The sequence below is a fragment of the Callionymus lyra genome, chromosome 1, assembly GCF_982586985.1.
Source record: "Callionymus lyra chromosome 1, fCalLyr1.hap1.1, whole genome shotgun sequence".
Taxonomy (NCBI): Eukaryota; Metazoa; Chordata; class Actinopteri; order Syngnathiformes; family Callionymidae; genus Callionymus; species Callionymus lyra.
The window spans coordinates 27,094,469-27,113,083 of record NC_141818.1 but is presented as its reverse complement, the minus strand read 5'-3'; the positions used below and the strand labels follow the sequence as shown (position 1 = coordinate 27,113,083).

The following is an 18,615-nucleotide window of genomic DNA, read 5'->3' as shown; positions in this document are numbered from 1 at the left end:
GCAATAGTAAGTAATCGAAGTGTTTTGACAAACACAGGGGAGCGAGGAGAATGGATGTCCTCTCTGGCTTCGGAACATTCACAGATTCTTCCGTCAGTTTGGAAAAAAGAAAAGATCTTGTTATGTGAGTGAATATTTAAGTTCCTCAGTCTTAAAATAGTCACACAGGTGCAACCACGGGACGTCCTGAATCTATTAAGGATGAGCTGGTCTGAAAAAAGACGCGATAGAGCAGCCAACACAGGAGAAGATTAATCTCCCGAGGACTTTAAAAGCCGAGGCTGCTCTGGAAGTACAGCCAGAAGGAGAAGCAGTTGAACTGAGAAGCATCGGAGAAACAAACACAGTGAGACAAAGACTCGATGAAGACTTTTTCTATAGCTGAATGTTCATTTAAAACTAGTATGTTTAATGTTACTGACCTTCTTGTGTTTTTCTGTTCAGTCACTTATCAACATGGCAGACGTAGCAACACCTGCTGAGAAGAAGGCTCCTCCTAAGTTCAAGCAGAGGACCACACGCACCTTCAAGAGCAAGGCCCCCAAACCAGGCCAGAAGGGGTGAGCAGATCTCTCTGGTAGAAACCTTTCACTCATCCGTCATCTTCTCATTTCTTTCAATCTTCTGTCCAGATTCGGAGACGACATTCCCGGCATGGAGGGTCTGGGCACAGACATCACTGTGGTCTGTCCATGGGAAGCCTTTGGCGACATGGAGCTCAGTGATCTGGCAAAATATGGAATTGTTTAGCAGCGTCCCCTCTGCCTTCACCCCTCTTTTGCCACTAACTTACCTCATGTGCTTGCATGGATTAGGTCGACATAGGGAGACAGAAGAGTTTGTTGAGTTTGAGGTTTCATCCTGACAACCCTCTGGTTTCTTGCACTTTATTTTCCAACATTCCTAACTGTCAATCAAATCCCTTCCTAGCTTGACATCGGGATGTGTTTTGTAAATATGTTAGACATGCTGTCTCTTCTCTTCAAAGCTGCTGCATCTTCACTTAGACCACTTTGTTTGCACTAGCACATGTATTTTTATGTACAGATCTGGCGTGCACCTCAGTCTACTCTCCTCTCTGTTGTTACCAAAAAATAAAGTTTGATAAGAAATATATATTTGTCCGTACTTCCTTCTTCCTCTCATGTACCATGATTTGTTTGTTCCTTGATTTTGATGTACAACTCAAGTGATGGAAAGGTTTGTGATCGTAAGAATATGTGAATAAAAATAGATTCCTGCGTGTGAACGATGACAGGTCAAGAGGTCATTAGATAAGAGGCTAAGAGTTCTGTTTCAGGCTTTAAATGAGCTTGTAAAGCTCAGTGTTTCTTACATCACTGCTCTGCATTAACCTGGACAAAATACAGCTATCAAACTGTTAAGCCTTAAATTTAGCTGAGCACAGTTATCCCCTGGAATGACTTCAGGTTTTAGGTATTTAAACTCTTTCTTTTGCATGAAGCTGACAACAACATCTTATTCAGTCAATTCCTTCTGTGCACGAATGTGTTACGAGAGAAGCTCCGGCTTGTTTCTGGCCGACCTCTGTATCATTCACTTTCTAAATCTTTGAAAGTACTCTTGCTGACAGGATTATCAGTTTGACTCTGGAAACTCCACCATCATGAGAATACTTCCACGCTGTAGCCGCCGAGCGTAGGTACTCCACCTTCTCGATGCTGGATGGAACAAGGTTGCTGTTTGAGGAATCAATCGTTACAGACATAGTGAACTCATCCTACATACAGCAGAGGGTAACACTCAGTTGCTGCTCTGATCTGCAAATGTTCCATATTCTCTGTAGTGGATTAAGGAGACGTCATGTACTTCAGAAAATCGTGCTCAAGCTTTTCAACCATCTAATTGTGTTATAAATACGTGTATCCGGGAGAGAGTCAGAAGAAGCAGAGACACGGCGGCACAACCAGGGCAACATCAACAACATCTACAAATGTAGAGCTTCTATATCTGGGGCGTCTAAGTCAATCACACGAGGGAGACATACTTTTTTAAGTTGAGTTTGTGGGCCGAAAAAAGTGTGTTTGAGTCAAACTTTAACAGGAAAAAGAGTTTGATTGGGATTCTGTATTTTATTTTTTAGCTTGATTTATATTATTTTCGTATTCCTTTACTTAACATGTTTATGTAATTTCTATGGTGTTGATTATTACTGTCTGAAGGTGTTATCATGAAAAAACAGTATTTTCTTCAAAGTTATATTAAAATGTGGCTCTTGAGATGCCAAGATGCTGTTTTGGTCAAGTTTACTTAAAAAAAAAAAAATGAAGTAGTAAGATAGAGTAAAACACAAACTCTACATGAGACCATCTTTTTGCAGAGAAACCAGCCCAGAGCTCCTGCTGATACAGCGTTATGGAGAAATGTAGTTTTATAGACTTTTCATTTGTTTTTTGCAGATCTTGCCATTTTTTTTTGGTTGTTTTTATCTGTTGGTCTGTCCAACATAAAACTGGTCTGCAGTCCAAAAAGGGTTGAATACCACTGGTCTAAAAAAATAACTTTTCTAATAGCTTATCATTAAATTAAAAACATGTTTTTAGACAGACCTCCATTCTGACCATTACTATTTTTTTCAAAACATGCCTGGTCAGCTCCATCAGTAGACTTTGTAGGCGCCCATGTCCCCGCAGACTCAGCGTTGATGATCCCTGATCTACATCTATTTGTGGATGAGCTGAACAGAAGATGATATAATTGCCGTGGAAACTCCTGACAGGATTAAAGCTCTGCAGGCCTTTAAAAGCCCACGATTCTTTGGAGGGACGATTAAAGGAACTGAACTGAGACACTTCGGCAGCAAACCTGAGACAAGGTGACAGGTAAATAATATTCTTCACTACTTAACTTGGTCGTTTTCATTGTATAATTTAGAAATTAACTTGTTATATTTCTATGTAAAATGTTTCTGACCTTCTTGTGTTTTTCTGTTCAGTCACTCATCAATATGGCAGACGTAGCAACACCCGCTGAGAAGAAGGCTCCTCCTAAATTCAAGCAGAGGACCACACGCACCTTCAAGAGCAAGGCCCCCAAACCAGGCCAGAAGGGGTGAGCAGATCTCTCTGGTAGAAACCTTTCACTCATCCGTCATCTTCTCATTTCTTTCAATCTTCTGTCCAGATTCGGAGACGACATTCCCGGCATGGAGGGTCTGGGCACAGACATCACTGTGGTCTGTCCATGGGAAGCCTTCGGCGACATGGAGCTCAGTGATCTGGCAAAATATGGAATTGTTTAGCAGCGTCCCCTCTGCCTTCACCCCTCTTTGCCACTAACTTACCTCATGTACTTGCATGGATTAGGTCGACATAGGGAGACAGAAGAGTTTGTTGAGTTTGAGGTTTCATCCTGACAACCCTCTGGTTTCTTGCACTTTATTTTCCAACATTCCTAACTGTCAATCAAATCCCTTCCTAGCTTGACGTCGGGATGTGTTTTGTAAATATGTTAGACATGTTGTCTCTTCTCTTCAAAGCTGCTGCGTCTTCACTTAGACCACTTTGTTTGCACTAGCACATGTATTTTTATGTACAGATCTGGCGTGCACCTCAGTCTACTCTCTTCTCTGTTGTTACCAAATAATAAAGTTTGATAAGAAATATATATTTGTCCGTACTTCCTTCTTCCTCTCATGTACCATGATTTGTTTGGCTGTTCCTTGATTTTGAGGTACAACTCAAGTGATGGAAAGGTTTGTGAAGGTAAGAATATGTGAATAAAAATAGATTCCTGCGTGTGAACGATGACAGGTCAAGAGGTCATTAGATAAGAGGCTAAGAGTTCTGTGTCAGGCTTTAAATGAGCTTGTAAAGCTCAGTGTTTCTTACATCACTGCTCTGCATTAACCTGGACAACATACAGCTATCAAACCTGTTTAGTCTTAAATTTAGCTGAGCACAGTCATCACCTGGAATGGCTTCAGGTTTTAGGTATTTAAATTCTTTCTTTTGCATGAAGCCGACAACAACATCTTATTCAGTCAATTCCTTCTGTGCACGAATGTGTTACTAGAGAAGCTCTGGCTTATTTCTGGCCGACCTCTGTATGATTCAGTTTCTAATTCTTGAAAAGTACTCTTGCTGACAGGATTATCAGTTTGACTCCAAAATACTTCCACTCTGTATCTCCCTTGTACAAGTACCCCACCTTCTCACTGCTGGATGGAACAAGGTTGCTGTTTGAACTACGATTTATCTTATCTAATATATATTATTATGTCAGGCCTATTTCTAAGCTTCCATTCTTGTCCAAGCTCTTGGAGAAGGTGGTGTCTGAGCAGCTGTCTTAGTTCCTGGATCAGAGCAACATCCATGAGAAGTTTCAGTCTGGCTTCCGTAAACATCACTCTACGGAGACAGCCTTACTGAAAGTGTCCAGTGACATCATGATGTCGGCTGATTCTGGTTAATACACAGTTCTGGTTCTCTTGGATCTGTTGTCAGCCTTTGACACAGTTGATCACCAGATCCTGCTAAGAAGACTGAGGGATGAAGTGGGACTGTCTGGGTCTGTGTTCCTTTCTGGGCGCAGTTTTAGTGAATCTGGCAATCTAATAAGGTCTGAATTAGTGGATTTGTTGTGTGGAGTCCCTCAAGGTTCTGTTTTGGGTCCTTTATTGTACTTGATTCTGCTGGGTAAAATCTTTCAGAGATTTCCTTATGTTTCTTACCACATTTTTGCTGAGGACATCGAGCTCTACTGCTCATTTGATCCAACTGAGACCCAGAGGCTGAACAGCTTAGTCAATTGTTTGCTAGAAATCAAACAATGGCTGAGTGAAAATACTTTGCAGCTAAATGTGAAAGTCACATTTGAGAAACCTGGGTGTTGTATTTGATAAAGACATGTCTATGGTTCAACACTGCAGAAAACTGACCAGAAACAGTTTTCTTCATCTGAGAAAAATCTCTAAACTTAAGGAAAATGTTGTCACAACATGATCTGGAGCTTGTAATCCATGTGTTTGTGTCTTCTCGTTTAGACTATTGTAACAATTTATTTTTGTGTCTAAACAAGAAGGATCTGTCTCGCCTGCAGTTTACAGAACTCTGCACCGACAATTCTGACCCGCTCTAGCAGAAGAACTCACATTTCTCCGATCCTTAAAACTCCTCACTGGATGCAAGTTTCTTCCAGGATCTAGTTTCAAATTCTGGTTCTTACTTTCAGAGCTATTCATGGTCAGGCTCCACCTTACATCAGTGATCTGATCCGGCCTTACACCCCAGCTGAGGCTCTTAGCTCTGTGGATCAGATTCTAGTGATGGTTCCTCGCACATGCTTCAGGACCAGAGGAGAGAAATCCTTCCAGGCTGTTGCTCCTAAGCTTTGGAACGATCTTCCTCTCCCTCTTTGTTTGTTTGAGTCTACTGACTCCTTCAAGAAACAACTTAAAACATTTTTGTTTGTGCAGGCTTTTCCCTGATGTTCTGGGACTCCTGTGTTTATCTTATATGTCTTGGCCTTTTATAGTATATATTTTAACTGTGTACTGTTTTTGATTGTTAAAGCGCTTTGTGACCCTGGTCTAGAAATGCGCTTTATAAATAAGTTTTACTTACTTACTTACTTATCTGCATATTCCTTTCCTTCAACATTGTTTTTTGGTATTGTAATTCTTCACATTGATTATAATGGTCCCATAAACTAGCTGTGAAGTCCAGAATCACAGGACAGAACACAGAAGTGAAGTAGTAGATGATGTAGCAATCAACAGTCTTTATTAAACACTTTATTGACAAAAGTCGATCAGGTGGAACTGGACCTGGCATTGCTGGAAGGACAGCTGTAGGCGCTATCTCTGGACAACAGGTTTGTCGTAGTGTTGTGTCGTTCGAAAGAACGAATCTTTTTACTGAACCGAATCACTTCATGAAGTGATTCGTTCCTTTCTCAGTTCAGTTGAACTCACTCAGCCGCGATCATGCCGGTGGGAGGATTCTATGATGATGATTATCATGATATGATGAATGATGATTCTATGTTTCTATGACTCGCTGAATCCTCGGCGTCAGCGAACGACGCAGCTACTAGTGGGTGCGGGGGGAGGTACTGAGGAGGGAGAGAGGGACTCCGCTACAGAACATTTAGTTTTTAAGGATTTCTTATTTTAATATTAGTTTTTACTTAAACAAGGCCTTTTTAATTTATTGTTGATTGCATTTAAGTTTATATTACATTTTATTATTATTTTTGTTTTATTTTGACTGAACGAGGATTCTCATCCGGTGATTCTATTCCGGTGATTCTCATCCGGGGATTCTCAAAAGATTCGGTCAGTGAGTGAACGAGGGTTCTCATTCGGGGATTCGCAAAAGATTCGGTCAGTGAGTGAACAAGGTGTCTCATCCGGGGATTCTCAAAAGATTCGGTCAGTGACTGAACGAGGTGTCTCATCCGGGGATTCTCAAAAGATTCGGTCAGTGAGTGAATGAGGATTCTCATCCGGGGATTCTCAAAAGATTCAGTCAGTGACTGAACGAGGATTCTCATCCGGGGATTCGCAAAAAATTTGTTCAGTAAAAAAGATTCTCTTCCGGTGATTCGCGCGTCAGGGATTCGGTCAGTGAACGAGGATTCAAGTTCGGCTGTGAACACACCTCAAGATCTTCTCTATTTGCCAATTCCTCGCGAATGTCACTGGTTCTTGTCCGTGAACGCACCTGGCGTCTTTTTTGTTTTTTTTGTTTTTTTTGCATTGTCCCTGAAGTGCAGTGAATGTGAACCTCGGGTCTGAATCATTAAACCTAGTATCGGATTGTTTTGGCTGCGTTCAGGAAGTAGAAGAAATTGCAGTCAGGGCTCCATAAGCACAGAGTTAGTGATTTGGTGAATGAAGGAACTGAACGAATCTTTTGAACGAATCATTTTAATGAACTGATTCTAGTGATTCAGTACACTCAAAAGAACTGTCGATCCCATCACTAGTTTGTCGTAGTGCAGGAATGCAGGAGCAGATTCTTCATCAAAAATGCTCAACGTAACTCGGTATGTCACTTACCTATATGACTTCCACTGAATGTAATGATAATCAGTAATGATTGAAGGATGTGTGGATCTTTATAGAATATGGCTGACTTGCATAAATAAGTAGAGGCCAATAGTACAGTCAAGAAAGTAGCATATTTCCTCATATTCCTCCCCAAGGAAGCTGGTATAAGGCAGCAATGAAAAGTTTTCTTTGTTTGTGTTGGCAACACCAGGGGTTACCACAAACACATTTGTTTTCAGGCCACCGGGTCACTTTGACCCAGAGACAACACAAGGGTTGAAAAAAAAAGGTTATGTGACGGATCTGATACAACTGGAGCTACATACATCCATGGATGACCTGAAACAAACAGATTCCCTGAGTGGAAAGGTTGTCCAAAGAGGAGCTTGTTACTGGACATGTGTCCCAGTTCGGTGGAGAGCTAAAAGGAACTTAAGAGACAAACCCAATTATTGGGGAAATGCCTGGTGTCTCCAATGAATGATGTTTTGTTGAATCCCTACATTTCCCAAAGGAATGAATCAAGTTGTTATTGTGTCAGCTTGTCTGTGTTTTCTACAGCACAAGAACAAACCTTCCTACACGTCCTCAACTCCCAACTATTACCATGCTACTTTTTACATGCCTGTTGCAGAATGAAATAACAGGTGAAAAAGACATAACAATACATTTTATTACATCACATCTCACATATTGCTACCAATTTAAAAAGAGAGTAATGTAAAATAAACATGTGTTGTTATAAAAGTCCCCAGACATATCAGTGGACAGAAAAATCCAACTATCTTTCAGCCTTATCAGGAAGCGTAACCACCCTAATGACTCTTCCCAAACAGACCCAACACCAGCTGACAAAGCATTGGTTTACTATATACCTGCAGCATCTGTAAGATGTGAGTAATGTTGTATTAATGTCTTACATCTTAATTCATGGATTTGAAGAAAATGTGAACTCCACTCTATTTCGACCCATATAGACCCCCATTGTCAGCCATATGCTGTACATTTTCCGTAGTATGTAAAGATTCAGACATTTCTATTAAAATTCCAGGTGTTCTGTGATACAGTTTAGTGGGTCTGGAACCTGACAAATTCGCCTCAGCACCTAGAATAGAAAGAAAGAATAGAAAGAAAGAATTGAACTACCTGGACTATAATGACATATATGTATTTTATCTGGTTTATTTTGGCCCTAGTGCTTTTCTTTAATAATTATTGTCATCATTATGTTTGGTACTTTCCAAACTCAGAAATGACACTAGTTAGAGTTTGTGCAAACAGACACACACTGATGAGCAATCTATGAGACACTTACATCAACACATTAGTTGCCCTTTAAACCATCTGGTGGGGCAAATGAAAATTAAGTGTTGGGTTGAATTTGACCCCCCAGGCCTGAAGTTTGACACAGGTATTTTATATCAAGCTTGTGCTGAATTCCTCCTCTTCAGTTTTCACAAACGTCAGTCTGAAAAAAAAATAATGGCAACATTAAACTAGTCTGCAAATGGTTGAAGACCACGTGTCTAGAGAAAATTTACTTTTTTAATAGGTTATCATTAAATTAAAAACATGTTTTTAGACAGACCTTCTTTCTGACCATTACTATTTTTTTCAAAACATGCCTGGTCAGCTCCATCAGTAGACTTTGTAGGCGCCCATGTGCCCGCAGACTCAGCGTTGATGATCCCTGATCTACATCTATTTGTGGATGAGCTGAACAGAAGATGACATAATTGCCGTGGAAACACCTGATAGGATTAAAGCTCTGCAGGCCTTTAAAAGCCCACGATTCTTTAGAGGGACGATTAAAGGAACTGAACTGAGCAACTGCGGCAGCAAACCTGAGATAAGGTGACAGGTAAATAACATTCTTCACTACTTAACTACTTAACTTGGTCATTTTCAATGTATAATTTAGAAATTAACTTGTTATATTTCTTTGTAAAATGTTTCTGACCTTCTTGTGTTTTTCTGTTCAGTCACTCATCAACATGGCAGACGTAGCAACACCTGCTGAGAAGAAGGCTCCTCCTAAGTTCAAGCAGAGGACCACACGCACCTTCAAGAGCAAGGCCCCCAAACCAGGCCAGAAGGGGTGAGCAGATCTCTCTGGTAGAAACCTTCCACTCATCCGTCATCTCCTTATGTCTTTCAATCTTCTGTTCAGATTCGGAGACGACATTCCCGGCATGGAGGGTCTGGGCACAGACATCACTGTGGTCTGTCCATGGGAAGCCTTTGGCGACATGGAGCTCAGCGATCTGGCAAAATATGGAATTGTTTAGCAGCGTCCCCTCTGGCTTCACCCCTCTTTGCCACTAACTTACCTCATGTGCTTGCATGGATTAGGTCGACATAGGGAGACAGAAGAGTTTGTTGAGTTTGAGGTTTCATCCTGACAACCCTCTGGTTTCTGCACTTTATTTATACCTTCCATTTCCAGCAACGTTTCCCTATTCCATCGAACTTTCCAGCTTCTAAAGCTAAAACAATATTTTTTCACAGTTGAAAACTCTGTCATAAGAAAAAAATAAAATTTGATTAATACCTATCCACTTGTTTTTTTTATTTTCAGCAACTTCAAGACAATAAATGATAAATGGGCTTCTATACAAATTGACTGTTGCATGTGAATGACAGGGGGTCAAGAGATCATCATTAAGAATGTGAAAGTGTCATTCCTATAATGAGCTTTTCTAGCTCTTACATCATATACTCCACATTGATCGGCCGCTTCAAGTACATACCGTACCACAGCTTGCTAGCGACACATAAGCTGCGGGTTTGACGCTGTTACTGCTCAGTGCTCACCATGAGTCCGCCTTGTATTTGTGTGTAAGTTAGGCTACAATGACACAAACAAATTGACCTCTTGCATTTTTACTGGCAACACAGCCCGTACATTTGTCAACAAGATAACCCCCCAGAAGTTTTTATCACATTGACTCACCAGCCACCATAGTTTACACTCCAGGACCTCAGTCTAGGAAGGGAACAAAAATGTGTTCAGTTTACCTTTCATTTAGTTACTGATTCTATCCAGGGCTACTTAAGAAACTTCCTGAGGCGACATGCAGAAAATGTAATATATAAGTGATATATTGATGACGATTGGGACACATTTAAAGAAATAAAACAAAGTAGTTGTGTATAAAGATGACACTTAGGGAAGATTCTGGCTTTGGTTAAAAACGACAAATCTATCAGGTGAAAAACTCTGAGGTTACTTAAGTCTGCTTTTTTGATTTGCTAGGAAACACACCCTCAGAATACAAACAGACTTATTGTTCACACAAATGATAGTCTTCAGAAACAGCCACAGCGAATGTGAACGTTTGTCTGTTTCCGTGTTGGACAGCTGCGTGATGGCTGGTCAAGCCACCCTTCTGACCGATGTTGACTCGGACCGACCTCGACTGCTTTCACCACATATATATCAAAAATGACAGCTCCCACATTCTTGAAGGAGCAATAGGCTGCACTCGGGTCGCTCCGTGTGCAACTGTGGGAATGTTTAGATGGACTGAATCAGGTTAAGGATTAATACAAGGTCAGATGACCCAGTTTGCGTCTATTTTATTTGTGTTTTATTTATCCTGTGACACACTATTTTAAATAGAACTCACCATGACATTCACAAGGGCATATTTTCTTCTCGCTCTCTCTCTCTCTCTCACTCATATATATATATATATATATATATATATATATTTGTCTTATGTTATGGGTTGGTAACTTAAGCTAAACAGAGTCTTTCTAACTACTAAAACATATCAAAGCATGTGCCAGTTGTCCTGCTTGAGACCCGTTCCTACAATGGGGTGAGTAATTTAATAAATTGTCTGTGATGTCACTTTTAAAAATGGGATATTTGTAAGAACCAAACTATGGTAGTGTTACAGGGGGTTGTTTGGACAATGGAATGGTCAACTATTGGACTGGCATTTACACTTTCTATAATGTTTTTAAATGTCATTTTAAAAACATAAATTTAAGAAAATAATGATTATATATTAGAAATCTGGTAAAAAAATTAAAAAAAAACAATTTTAATTTTTGTTAGGTCAGAGATGTCAAACTCAAAGGGGCCAAAATGTTTTATCAGTCTAATTTTGGGGCCAAATAAATATTATATTTATCAAACTGTTTGAACATAAAGTATGAGTCCGTTTGCAGTACTTTGTTTTATCCTTGGAGGGTCAATATATGTCAATAGTTATCAGAGGTCTCTGTATAATTATTGACGTTGATAATCTATGTTCCTTATCTTAAACACCAGCATCTTAATAAGTCACTAGCTGAAGTCCCCTGTGTTGCCCAGTGATATGTAAACAATACAAAACAGCTGTTTTTAATCTATATTTAGACCTGGACTCGTTCTATATTTCACTACAGTTTTGACACATTTTAACTTGAAACTAAAGGGCCCACATGGACAAAACTTGCTTTCTATTTGCTTTTCAAGAGATTGACTCACAAGGCAACACCAACCTAAGGATTGTTATTGTGTAACTGATGTTGGGGAAACAGTGGCAGCTTGAAAGAGGCTTCCATCTCAACACCAGTAATCTAGGAGCCTGTGGTGCACCACCGTTACATCACGACTCTTGCTTCTCTCCCTGCAGACCAAAACACACACCATGCCAAAGACAGTCATGTCAGAGAGGAAGAATGTATTCGTACAGTGGAACTTGAATATCTGTTAATGTATGTTTGGGTTCATTACTTTCTGCTGTAATGTTTTGACTTTCAGAGTTCTGTCTGGGAAGATATGAGTCAGAGATGTTGTCTTCCTGGCCGAGGCTAATGAAGTGACTGCCCAGTCAAATCCGAAAAATTACCAAAATATTTTTCATTCAAAAGTACACATTAATAGTTAAATCCAGAGATGATGTTTTGATGTTCTCATAATTTAAAAATACATTTTTGATACAATGTTAGAATGATGACGTTTAAAAAATCATAATATATGAGAAGAACTGAAGGGAGGTGTTTTTACATTCAATCCTATTTTAACTTTAGGTTCGTGCAAGTTTATTTGTAAACAGCTCTCCTGATGTCTAAATCCGTGTAAACTGATAAGTCATAGGTCGTCTGGGTGAAGAGTTGTCCTCATTTCGAGCATTAGAGTTGAGCCTCATGGGAACACAACAACGACTGACACATCACCTGAACTCTTAAGCTTTTACTCTGTCACAATATAAAGTCGGACATTATTTGTTGTACAAATACACAGTTCACGCGGTTCAAGCTGGAACTGCTGCTTCCACCACGACCTTCAGAGGTCACAGGTTTCCCGATGGTTTTGTGGCGGATTCAAATTACAAGTTGCATGTAGTTTTCAGCAAATTCTTTTCCAGTTAAACACATTTACTAGGAAATCCAGAGAAAGCCCGGACGTTATATAAGACGTTCATTTAGTTCACACATGCAATTTTATAAAAAGTACAACAGTACTGTCCAACCAAACAATTTCAACTCTAGTCAACCATTATTTAAAAAATGCTACCAAACCATTTTAACTCTAAGAAGCAAAGCTTCTGCAAAGGTAAAACTTGTCGAACCGCCGTTAACAATTTTTTTTTATCTCAGGATCAAGGTGACCCGAAGGCCAGAAAACAAATGCAATTGTTTAATTCCTTGTGTTGCTTCTACATCAATATGAACGACCTCGACCCCTTACAGATATGTTTTTCTAGAAGCAGAGGAGGTTGTTCACCTTTACCCTGAGATAACACAAGGATTAAAGTTGATTTTGTCTGAAATTTGAGTGAATGCTGACCATTTCTTTGGATATGTGAGACATGTGAGCAGCAGCAGTAAGAAGCCATACAAGTGAATGACCCAAACCCTTTTACCCTTACCACACAAATTACAATAAAATAGATTGGAGACACTACAATACAACTTTTTTTATTCTAAAAAAAATTGTGTGATTAAAATAAAATGTACTTTTGACAGCGTTAGGTCGAGTTCACCTGTTGGTCATGTTAAAAAATAAGCAGATGTTAAAGAGATTTTTAAATTTGCTGCTGTCATGAAAGTGTGATGCAGAAGTCACAGTTGGTGAAGGCCTCGAGGCATGTGTAAACATCCTCATGGCTGTTGAGGCCCTCAAGTGGTCGTCTCCTAAAATGCATCCTTGATAATCCTGCAAGTTACTTGCTGCCAGTGAACACACTCATGGACACACACTGTTGTCGCATAAGGAAAAGCTTCCACGGCAGCCTAACGTGCACACACACCTGTCCAGCAGTGACACGTATTTTAACGTCTTTGCGCCAAAACTTATCACCAACATCTGTTTGGTTCCCACAAATCCCCCAATCACAACCAGGCGTCTGACGAACACTCAGAGTCGACTACAAAAGCCACTGAGTGTCACTGTGATCCCCTTTTTGACAAACTTTAGGAGCTTTTTGTGCCAAAAACATGCTGTTCCCCCTGATCTTTCCTCTTCTTGTTTGTCTAGTCAGCGCCACACAGAAAGGTAAACCTTTTTACACTGACTTATATTCACTGTTTTTTTGTTTAGACTAACCTGCATGGCTTGTGTTAAGCAGCTGTTATTTAATTTTAACAGCTGAATAGTTTTACAAAGCCAGACATTACCGCAGAGAAACTCATTCATGGGCTAGTTAAAGCTACTTGGACTGTAGAATCCTGTGAGGGACAAGTTCTTGATGAACACATTTATTACACTATTATGAGATGTTGTTGAGATGGCATTTACTTCTTATATAATGTATCATTATAGTGTAACAACTTCCTACAAACAGCTGTGACAGGCTAGTTACAACCAAATTCACAACTTAATTAACCAAAATAACTTACCACACTTATTATATAGAAATAGCTTGTAAAGATCATATATACAACAATTATAAATATCCTCTAGAGGTTTACATTTAAATGGTAACAGACACAGACCTTGTAGTCGGTCTAAAATATAGCAGTATGTTTTTTAATGTACAGCATGTTTTGAGTCATTTAGAGACATCTTTTTTTTCCTTTTGTCTCTAAAAAAACACTTGATAACTCTTCAGTTGGGTATAGAAAATAACGTTGGATTTGCTAGACTAAAGGGGACCTTAGAACAGTGTCCAGGTCTGCACCCTAATGTGTAACATGCCGTTGTTTGAGTCTACTGTGAAAATAAATTGTGCAACTTATTTATTCATTTAGTCATTTAGTTAAAATGAAAAGGACCACCTCTGGCCATGATAGAAGTGTCATTCAACTGGTAAGTCGATGTATTATCAAAAAAGTTATGTAAATATTTTTTTAAAGGTTGAAATACCAGTTGCTTTGAATCACCATGGATTAAAAACGACTGTTCCTCAGTCACAGCTCTGGTCAAACCTGATTCTGTTTCTTCCAGACGCTGAACTACCCAGTCTGGATGACATCACAGCCGCAGAAGCCTTCATTAACGCGTCTGATGTGGTGGTCATCGGCTTCCTGGAGGTCAGACGACAACAAGCCCACACACAGAGAGAGTGATCATCAAGCTAATTGTTGATCGTCGCGTGAAAGTGCTCATTGTGAACCAGCTTCTAAAACAGAGCAGCAGACTGTTTTGGTGATGCTGTCGCAAATAGAAGCTGATATTTCATGCAGCCACACCTTTGGCAGTGATGGTGCTGCGAGCACAGTGATGTTGTGTGACAGACTCACAGAGGCCGGATCTTTGGCTGGACTCTGTGAGGGGGACGGTGGCGAGACACATGACTGGAATGTCGTCTGGGTTTTATTCACCTCCGTGTCAACAAGAGCAAACACAGAGTTTAGGAAGAAAAACTGGGTGGATAAGGAAATACTTGGAAGATGAGACATAGTGACCAAAATATATCAGCTCTAACTCATCCAGGAGGAAAACATTGCCAGATGCCAAATAATATAAAAACAGCTCTATGGACAAACATTGATGTAAGAATGATGACATAATCCAACGTTAAAGTTGTAAAGTCATCAAACCATCATTACAATTTATTTTATGTCATTGGTAGAGTTTGTTTGGAGATTATTCTCTATCAAAGTGGTCTTTGATAGAGAATGCAATTAGATCCTTTGAGGAGTCCAGGGGACAGACCTGAAAGGTCCGAAGTTCCCAGAGACAAATTTCTATCACCTGTCAGTGAATTATTTTTGTAACAAACAAAAAAAATCACTTTGTATATACTTCTGTCACAGCCTTTAGCCATGCTAACACGAGCAACATGTATTCAATCTGCAGTGTGTCACTCATTATGGTGTGAAACCCTGGCTAGCCAGGATAACGTTACATGGAACTGAATAGAGACAAAATAAGTATACCGACTAATATGACCTGCTCAGACCTACTGTGTTACGTAATCTTGGTCTGACTTATTATTTATTTCAGAAAGTTTCATCATGTTACTTCTGGAAGATGGACTCATTACAGCGCATTTTCCAGAAAGTGTGCATAAATATTAACAACAATCTGGATATTTTACTTCAGTATTTTCCATGATTTGCCTTTAATTTGTTGGGTTTTTAATAACCTTTTTATTGACAAGATGTCAAGATGAGTGTGTTGACTCAACCTCCAGTGAAAAGCTTGTTATTCTCAGGGAGAGGAGAGCTCTGGCTACAAAGAGCTGGTGGAAGCAGCGAAGAAGGTCCAGTCGGTCCCAGTAGCATTTTGCTCAGAGAAAGAAGTTTGGGTCAAATATGGCTTCACCTCAGACACCATCACGCTCTTCAGAAAGGTGAGTTTTCTTTGTCGTCTCGCTTGTTTTTTCGTCATGGGGTGTTTTTGCTTTAGGCAGACAACTACCAGGAGAACCTGGTGGTGGCTGAGGCTAAGAAAATAGAAACGGATGGTCTCGTGAACTTCATCACCATCAATGAAGTTCGCTACATCACAGAGTACAACCAAGTGGTACGTATGAAGGAAGTCTTGTCTGCAGGTCGATGAACGGTGATACCCTTTCTGACAGACGGCAGTGGGCCTCTTCAACTCAGAGGTGAAAGTGCACGTGTTGCTCTTTGCCAACAGGGGGAGTAAAGAGTTTTCAGTCCTCAAGGAGCAACTGGGAGAACTGGCCCCTGAGTTCACCGGCAAAGTGAGGAAATGTTACCACAGTTATAGTTGATGAGTCTCGAGTTAAACGTAAACTCAACTTGTGTCTTCAGTTTCTATTTGTGGTAATCAACGGTTCGGCTCAGTCCAACTTCAAGGCCCTCGGCTACTTTGGACTCGATTCTAAGGGACTCCCGAGAGTTGGCATCTATGACGGGGACTCTGACAAGAAGTGGCTCATGCCTGTTGGTGAAATAACAGCCGAGAGAGTCAGGGAGTTCTGCCAGTCCTACCTGCAGGGGGATCTTAAGGTATGTAGAGATAACCCCAGATGTTTGCATTGTGTGGTACCAGGTCCACTCGTGGCATCAGTCCAGCCCACAGGAATGACCACTCATTATAAACTTGTGGAAGCTTGTCTGGAGTAATCTGGGTCAAAGCAATGTTTATTTTCTTTGTGATATTTTTAAACATGCAAACATTTACAATGTGCTGATGCAGTCAGGCTCTTTGTGCTGAGAGTCTAAAGAAATATCTATTCAAGACTGTCCCTCAAAATGCTGCCATCAACGACTTTAAACATTTTCTTTTCTACACACTTTCTTATTATTAATTCATACAAGCCATGTCTTTTTTTTTCTTCAGGATGCGTCTGAAGGAGAAGAAGCCAAATCCGAGCTCTAGGTCTTCATGGTGCATTCAAAATAAATTAGAAAAGAGGGAAACCAACATTCAGTGTATCCTCTGTTGATTGTTGAGTAAAGTATGTGAAGAATTCACTTCCAGTCTCATGTGTCTTCACTGCTTGTTTGCCGTATGTTATGTTTTTTTCCATTTCTGTCAAGGTCGTCTGCAGTCCAGCTCAGTCACAGCTGGTCGCTGTCTCTGAGCAGCAGAGATGTTGGATAGTTTTTCTGTGTCACTTTCAACGACCACAACACAGCGACCTCAAAGAGAGCGCTGAAGATTGTGCTGAGAATGAATTTCCAGTGAGTCACCCTCAAGATCCAGGGCCGTTCCTCAGAACCCACTTCAACCTCTCATCAATGAAGAGATCGTATCAAAAGTAGGCCAGTTTATTTTGTAAGAGAGAGAGAAGGCCAAGGAAACTCTCATAAAAGTTCCAGAGACAGAAAAACAAACGGCTGCACACAAGAAGAGAGAAAAGAAATCTTGGCTTCTCTTTGAAATGATCCTTCAAGCGAGAAGGGAATTCAAGGTCGAGATGAGGTTGGGTATAATTAGTGGTGTTGTGCACAAGCGGATGCACGAGCAGACCGGGCAAGACTGACAGGTGGAGGTTTGTCAGAGGCCAGATGGAAGTTGGTTCACTTTGTTTACCACACCACAGCTGAGTGGCAGGCTCTTGAAGAGGTTACTGTTCCATATTTTAACATGATCTTATTACCAATAAATAATAGGTAAACATATGCTCTATCATGACTTATTGGCACTGTCAGACTACATCGCTGAAGACAAAAAACGTATTCATTTATCTTGTGTTTTATAATTTCTACCTTTTTCCTTTCTTCTTAACAATTTATACTCACAGGTTATTAATTGACAAATAATTGTCATTATAAATTTAAGCTCATGATGACAGTGAAGCAACATACTAAATATTCATTTAGAGATTTTAAGATATTCTTAATGACAAAACGATATGTTGAAAGGGTTCAACATCTTGACAAAGTTGTTATTTTACATTTATTCTTTTTAACACGTCTGTTTTATTAATTAGGCCAAATGCAGTAGACATTCCTATTGACGAGAGCAGTTCCAACAAAGGTCCTGTCAGGTGAATGATATCAACATGATCATTTGGTTTTCTATTGGCCTGATTCGTGTTGAGCCCTATAAATGCCATTAGTATTCCTAATCTAGTAGCGTATTTAATCAGGTGCCAAACTACCAACTCCATATCTGAGCAACAAGTAAGTCCAGCCCTGATAATAGAAGGTGTTCATTTTATATCATTATTTATTACCTTTATCCAGTGCAACACTGATGGGAGGGCAGGCATAAAATCCAGTAAAATTTGTTTAAAAGTGATATCAGATTATGAATCCCAAAGTGTTTTGATTAATTTAACCAGATGTGTGAGCCAGGTCAAGGTTTATTAGTTCACATTAGCAGCACTCGAGTCGATATGAAAATGATGACTCAAACATGTGTTGATTATCTTGATGGGGTCAATAAGTTTGCGGGTTTATTACGCTTCAATTCCATTGATTGATAAGTGAAATGTTTTCTTGGAAGGTCGCATGCTTAAATAAACCGAGCGACGCAGCACAATGTGACCTTCCTAGAGTTGCCCTAACAATCACCATGAAAATAAGTCACCTATTTTAATAGCTGCATACACGTGTGTACATTGGAAATCCTGTGTATCTACCGAAGGATTATTGTTGGATAACATTTTATATTTGACTCTTCAAACAGCGGGTTCTGTGCCTTTTTATTAAACGGCAACTAATGTTTGATCTTATCTTAAATTGATCTTTGACCTCTATTGTACTCATCAGTATGTGTCTGTTTGCACAAACGCTTT

The 18,615-nt window shown here is 39.9% G+C and overlaps 4 protein-coding genes across 4 annotated transcripts; all 4 read left to right on the top strand.

Annotated features, from left to right (window-relative positions):
• Positions 1–451: 451 nt before the first annotated feature.
• On the top strand, positions 452–773 carry LOC148088689 (retinal cone rhodopsin-sensitive cGMP 3',5'-cyclic phosphodiesterase subunit gamma-like). Its single transcript, XM_087798775.1, has 2 exons — positions 452–560; positions 633–773. The coding sequence occupies exons 1-2, from the start codon at positions 457–459 to the stop codon at positions 748–750; spliced, it is 222 nt and encodes a 73-aa protein (XP_087654901.1). The 5' UTR covers positions 452–456; the 3' UTR covers positions 751–773.
• Positions 774–2,959: 2,186 nt separating this feature from the next.
• LOC148088688 (retinal cone rhodopsin-sensitive cGMP 3',5'-cyclic phosphodiesterase subunit gamma-like) lies at positions 2,960–3,327 on the top strand. The gene is made up of 2 exons (XM_087798761.1): positions 2,960–3,072; positions 3,145–3,327. Exons 1-2 carry the CDS (start codon positions 2,969–2,971, stop codon positions 3,260–3,262), a joined length of 222 nt encoding a protein of 73 aa, XP_087654887.1. The 5' UTR covers positions 2,960–2,968; the 3' UTR covers positions 3,263–3,327.
• Positions 3,328–9,004: 5,677 nt separating this feature from the next.
• On the top strand, positions 9,005–9,368 carry LOC148088687 (retinal cone rhodopsin-sensitive cGMP 3',5'-cyclic phosphodiesterase subunit gamma-like). Its single transcript, XM_087798749.1, has 2 exons — positions 9,005–9,113; positions 9,186–9,368. The coding sequence occupies exons 1-2, from the start codon at positions 9,010–9,012 to the stop codon at positions 9,301–9,303; spliced, it is 222 nt and encodes a 73-aa protein (XP_087654875.1). The 5' UTR covers positions 9,005–9,009; the 3' UTR covers positions 9,304–9,368.
• Positions 9,369–13,438: 4,070 nt separating this feature from the next.
• Positions 13,439–16,849, top strand: erp27 (endoplasmic reticulum protein 27). The gene is made up of 7 exons (XM_087812354.1): positions 13,439–13,508; positions 14,400–14,485; positions 15,613–15,750; positions 15,807–15,923; positions 15,982–16,107; positions 16,178–16,375; positions 16,710–16,849. The coding sequence occupies exons 1-7, from the start codon at positions 13,451–13,453 to the stop codon at positions 16,746–16,748; spliced, it is 762 nt and encodes a 253-aa protein (XP_087668480.1). The 5' UTR covers positions 13,439–13,450; the 3' UTR covers positions 16,749–16,849.
• The last annotated feature ends 1,766 nt before the right edge of the window (positions 16,850–18,615 follow it).

What these genes read in the sequence shown, in the direction of transcription:
- LOC148088688 (XM_087798761.1), top strand. Translation starts at nt 2,969, where the DNA reads ATGGCAGACGTAGCAACACCCGCTGAGAAGAAGGCTCCTCCTAAATTC. An exon ending in CCCAAACCAGGCCAGAAGGG is followed by an intron (nt 3,073 to 3,144) that starts GTGAGCAGATCT and finishes TCTTCTGTCCAG; the next exon opens with ATTCGGAGACGACATTCCCG.
- LOC148088689 (XM_087798775.1), top strand. Translation starts at nt 457, where the DNA reads ATGGCAGACGTAGCAACACCTGCTGAGAAGAAGGCTCCTCCTAAGTTC. An exon ending in CCCAAACCAGGCCAGAAGGG is followed by an intron (nt 561 to 632) that starts GTGAGCAGATCT and finishes TCTTCTGTCCAG; the next exon opens with ATTCGGAGACGACATTCCCG.
- LOC148088687 (XM_087798749.1), top strand. Translation starts at nt 9,010, where the DNA reads ATGGCAGACGTAGCAACACCTGCTGAGAAGAAGGCTCCTCCTAAGTTC. An exon ending in CCCAAACCAGGCCAGAAGGG is followed by an intron (nt 9,114 to 9,185) that starts GTGAGCAGATCT and finishes TCTTCTGTTCAG; the next exon opens with ATTCGGAGACGACATTCCCG.
- erp27 (XM_087812354.1), top strand. Translation starts at nt 13,451, where the DNA reads ATGCTGTTCCCCCTGATCTTTCCTCTTCTTGTTTGTCTAGTCAGCGCC. An exon ending in TCACAGAGTACAACCAAGTG is followed by an intron (nt 15,924 to 15,981) that starts GTACGTATGAAG and finishes CCTTTCTGACAG; the next exon opens with ACGGCAGTGGGCCTCTTCAA. An exon ending in CCCCTGAGTTCACCGGCAAA is followed by an intron (nt 16,108 to 16,177) that starts GTGAGGAAATGT and finishes TTGTGTCTTCAG; the next exon opens with TTTCTATTTGTGGTAATCAA.